General features: G+C 46.6%; 1 protein-coding gene across 1 annotated transcript in view; it reads right to left on the bottom strand.

The window, feature by feature from the left end:
- The window catches only part of T265_05382 (hypothetical protein), a gene marked incomplete at both ends in the record, with an annotated part of 58,982 nt that overhangs the window by 35,517 nt on the left and 18,718 nt on the right, over positions 1 to 4,747 (bottom strand). Inside the window, 2 exons of the mRNA XM_009170380.1 lie at positions 1,306 to 1,733; positions 3,557 to 3,799. Of these exons, the coding sequence (XP_009168644.1) occupies positions 1,306 to 1,733; positions 3,557 to 3,799 (671 nt within the window). The remainder of the gene's footprint in view (positions 1 to 1,305; positions 1,734 to 3,556; positions 3,800 to 4,747) is intronic.

The following is a 4,747-nucleotide window of genomic DNA, read 5'->3' as shown; positions in this document are numbered from 1 at the left end:
AGTGGGAGGGTGAGTGAGTGAGTGAGTGAGTGAGTGGGTGAGTGAGTGAGGTGAGTGAGTGAGAGTGAGTGAGTGAGTGAGTGAGCGGATGACAAGAAGCAGTAGTCCGCTTGTGCACAAGTCACTGCTCTCTAGACAGGGAATAGTTAGATTACCGAGTCGCTGACATAAAGTTTAACACCACACTCTTGTTCGTCTGGTAAACACTAACAATTGTCACAAGTGCGACAAAAAAAACACCCAGCAATCTACGTTGTAGTGGTGCGATCATAGGACGTTTGGATTGAAATTACTAGTAAAAAACAAGCTATTCGGTTCAGTTTTAACTGCAATATTCACAGAAAGCTGGAGTGGAGATGGGTTGACTATTCAAGACGTGTGTTCACAACGGAGAGGAACCAATACAGTGTAAACACTATTGTCACAAGTGCGACAAAAAAAACACCCAGCAATCTACGTTGTAGTGGTGCGATCATAGGACGTTTGGATTGAAATTACTAGTAAAAAACAAGCTATTCGGTTCAGTTTTAACTGCAATATTCACAGAAAGCTGGAGTGGAGATGGGTTGACTATTCAAGACGTGTGTTCACAACGGAGAGGAACCAATACAGTGGGGCTAACGGCGTGTTGCCGCTAAGGCAACAGATTTTCGGACGTTCAAAAAGCTTTGACAACGTCTGGTGCTCGACTAGACGAAAAGATCCGATTGCCACATAGGGTCAGAGTGACGTTGGTTGCAACGAACGTTTGGAAAATGTGGAACACACCAGTTCATTGTCAGTGCGTGCGGTCAGAGCTAGGAACCGATATTACCCTCCATGAGAAGACAGAATGAATACAGAGAATAACTGATCTCAGAGACATGCGCAGTTGGATGTGACGTACGTGAAGTCAAAACGGCTGTCTCAAAAACAATGGCAGAGGTCATCTGTCTTGACGCTTGGAGGAAGTTGACCTTTTCATTACGGGCTCTTTAGTAGCAGAGCTACACAAAGGTTCCAAATTTGGGTGCCAATTCAGAAGTGTGTTGAAACTGATGAGATTCGAATGGAGATCGACAATACTGAGTACTGAATACCATCAGCACTATCCAGTCTGTGTAAAATGAAAACTACAGGTGTCGCAACTTACAAACAAGGGTCATCACCACACTTCAACCCGGCAACTCAAACCCACCATAATGAAAGTAAGCAGACGTGTGGAAACGTAACAAATCTCTAGCGTGGAATCACACACATCATCACAAAAAGGTGTGGACAAAGCCAGGGTAAACCAATACTCATGCAACAGCAAAAGTAACACACCTCAATCGAGATTCCTGGGCAATTTTCCAGCGTCAGCGACCTGAGAAGTAAATACTGAGGATCGCCGACAGCATCCGTAGGTTGGTTAGTGCTGGCAGTATCTTCAGCGGCCTCTTGACCTTCATGAGGTCGAGCGCGGTTGGGTGCGAGCGGCCCATTTGAGTGAGCCTCATCAGCAGCGTTCGCCCCACCACCGGGCTCATCCAGGATCCAGTTGTCCGGCGACCGGTCGTGCCAAGTGAGAACCGAGGACAAGTAGGGTGCATGGCGGATTGTGAGACTTGCCAGCCTCGGACAGAGACGGAATACGACGGATAGTCCCCAGTCAGTCAATTCACACAATGGCATCAAGTGATCGCAAGCCTCACCGACTCCGAGACCCAGCAACTCGGAGACGGTCAATCGAGACTGGTAGGGATCTTGGTAGCCTGGCACAGTACGGTATATAGGAAAAAAACATAGCAGTCTTAATGGTCTCCCGCCCGTCCAAATTTAGATCATACGAAGTGGAAAACAAGTGGTGGGCTGGAATGACAAACTCCTCAGGTTTGTCTTAAACTCAGTCGTTTTGAGTTCCAATCGGCAGGATGATCCCATGTGATCAGAGTGAAAAGAAGACAGCCTCAGAATGATTACGGCTATCGCACTGTTGATAGCTCCTCGCCTCACATTTTAAGGTTTCATCTAGCCATTTGTAATGTCTGTCAGACGCTATGCAACGTGAAGCACGGAGGACCGACATATTGCTATGTGTAGACCAAACCTGAAGGGGGAGGAAATCGGCGAAGAACCTTTTGATCAGAAGTCCATGCTTTTTTCCACACAACTAGAGTCAGATTATAATAGGTGAGTTCGCGCATGTCGAGTTTAGGCGGCTTAAAGATCCGAAACGTGGAAGAAGGGCCACTCCTCCTGTTGGGTTCATGGTGAATCACGACATCCCCAGAGGAGCCCAAGTATCCTTTTTTTCTTATAGCGCACTCTTATCTGGATAAACTGCCTATGAATAGCAAGATTTTGGAATTCTAGGTTCGCATTTCATCTTGGAAAGTTGTCGTGCCCGGTTTCAGGGCAAGTTACTCACACTGCTAATCGGCCTCCGTAGTTTAATGTCAGGATAACCAAACCTCTCTCCGGAAGGTTCTGGGTCCAAGTCTCTGCCGAGATTCAAGAGGTACACGCAGAATGCGATTCTCAGAGAATTGCAGAGGCGACGTATGGTTAAATTTACACCTGAAAGATCCGGTGGTTTAACTGTACAGAGATGATTCAGTGGTTAAGGTGCGAATTTACTGGCCCAAAGGCACGAGGTTCGAATCCAACCACAACACTCCCGGCTTGTCTACGCTTGAGAAACATGGCAGTATCTCAGTCCTCGGTTGGCATGGTAGCTAGGCACCGAAAGGGTGTCTTATCACGAGGATAGGAGACGAATCATCATAGACAGTAATACATTAGTAATACACACTGGTTCCTCCGTGCCATATGAAAGTACTTTTATGGTTCATGGTTGACTGAGATACTGCTAGGGTGCCGATGCCTGGATAGGAAGACGATCTCGGTTGGCTGGTAGCTAGGCACCGAAAGGGTGTCTTATCACGAGGATAGGAGACGAATCATCATAGACAGTAATACATTAGTAATACACACTGGTTCCTCCGTGCCATATGAAAGTACTTTTATGGTTCATGGTTGACTGAGATACTGCTAGGGTGCCGATGCCTGGATAGGAAGACGATTAGGGGCCTCAACCAAAAGACTGAACGTAAGGCAGCAGTGGTTGACTTGAGACTACTCGATTGGCTCAAATTCTAAGGAACGAAATGCCATACTTGTTTTAACCCCCAACCTGGATGGTTAGAAGACTGTCAAGTCTCTATACATTAAGCAACCTCTGTGGATACTACACGAGCATCCGCCAGTACTAAGGTAGGCAAAAAGCCGTCCACCGCGACAAGTTCCAGCCCTTCCGCAACGGTAGGAGACGAACAGCGATGACCAAAAAGGGATATTGTGAAATTTTAACCAGTGGGCATATTTTTAAACAAAGCATTCGTCCGAAGCTACGCATGCGTTTCACGAAAACATTATCAGACAAGATTTAGAGGAGAGTCGGCTGCAGTGGTTGATAGATGGAGGCTCATGCTATCATACATTGGATGAAAGAACAATCTGATCGACCTCAGAAAGAGGATATTAGGCAATTTTGAAAAATACACGAGTGAATATGAATTACGAAAGAGAAACGTACCCAGTATGAGGGTTTCCAAACGTGGAAAGCCAGCTCGAGCACACCATAACGACTCAAACAGCGAGTTCCGTGTGTGCGCAATTTGCAAGGCTACATGACTCAGCGACTGTTGCCCGGCCAGCAACATGAGGCCCACATCGAATTCCGAGGCATCCCGATTACTGGACAGGACCAAACGTTGCAGGTTGCGGAAGCCTCGGCCCGGTAGAAGAGGTACGTCAATGATATGGGCCAAAAGTCCATCTGAATATGCCACAAAAGATATTTGAATTGAGAGGAAATGGTGAACGCTGACAACAAAAACATAAGTACGAGTGTGGATCACATAAACAACAGAATGCTGAGGTTGACGATGACCCAAATAGATGGCCATATACGGGTATTCAGAATTGCTATTGAGCAAAATATTTTTACGAAGTTAGGGCAATTCGTCCGTTTATTTCTAGATATTAGCGATGACAAAGCTTGAGGATCGTGGCACTCAGAAGTGGAATTTAAGCAACCTGGAATGCCGGATGTACCAAACACGTAGCTCACAGGAAAAAAACAAACACCAATAATGCGCCAAGGATGATCAGAGCAAGCCTGACAGTTTGGTTGTGATGCGCTGTCACAACCGAACGACCCCCAGTGTGTATGGATTACTCAACGGCTGTCATCAAATCAGAGAAGGGGGATGGATCCAAACCGAAAAAATTCACGGTTAGGAGGGAGAGTGGTGTATGGAGCTGAAATGTATCCATGCTCGACAGACAGGCATCGCGGTTGCTATTGCGACCTTGCCCAAGCATTCTATCTAGAAGCGACACCCAAGGGAAATCCTGAGGGCTCCTGGTAGGTGGGAGTTCGCGAAGCGCCATAAACTGGTCGGATGATTTGCTTCTTATAGCTCAAGAATCTTTCAATTCATAGGTGCGTACGCAAGCTCGAGGACATTTACCGCTCTTCGCACCGACAACAATGGGGAGGTTTTCACGCAGCTTCACATCACTCCAAGGAGGCGGTCAGAAACGTTTGGAAGGAGTTCAAAGTGTGCAACGAGGCTGTCAGATCCTGGGAACCTAACCTCTCCGAGCTGACTATCTTTGTAGACTCAAATTATTGGACCGTTGGTTTTTACGTCAAGTAGCGAAAACACGTTAGAATGAGAGTCAATATAGCATTCGGTTTTCCAAATTCATCCAGCGGCGC

Source organism: Opisthorchis viverrini (assembly GCF_000715545.1).
Source record: "Opisthorchis viverrini unplaced genomic scaffold opera_v5_101, whole genome shotgun sequence".
NCBI classification, from domain to species: Eukaryota; Metazoa; Platyhelminthes; class Trematoda; order Opisthorchiida; family Opisthorchiidae; genus Opisthorchis; species Opisthorchis viverrini.
Note: the sequence above shows the minus strand (reverse complement) of the source record. Positions and strands in the feature narration are given on the sequence as shown.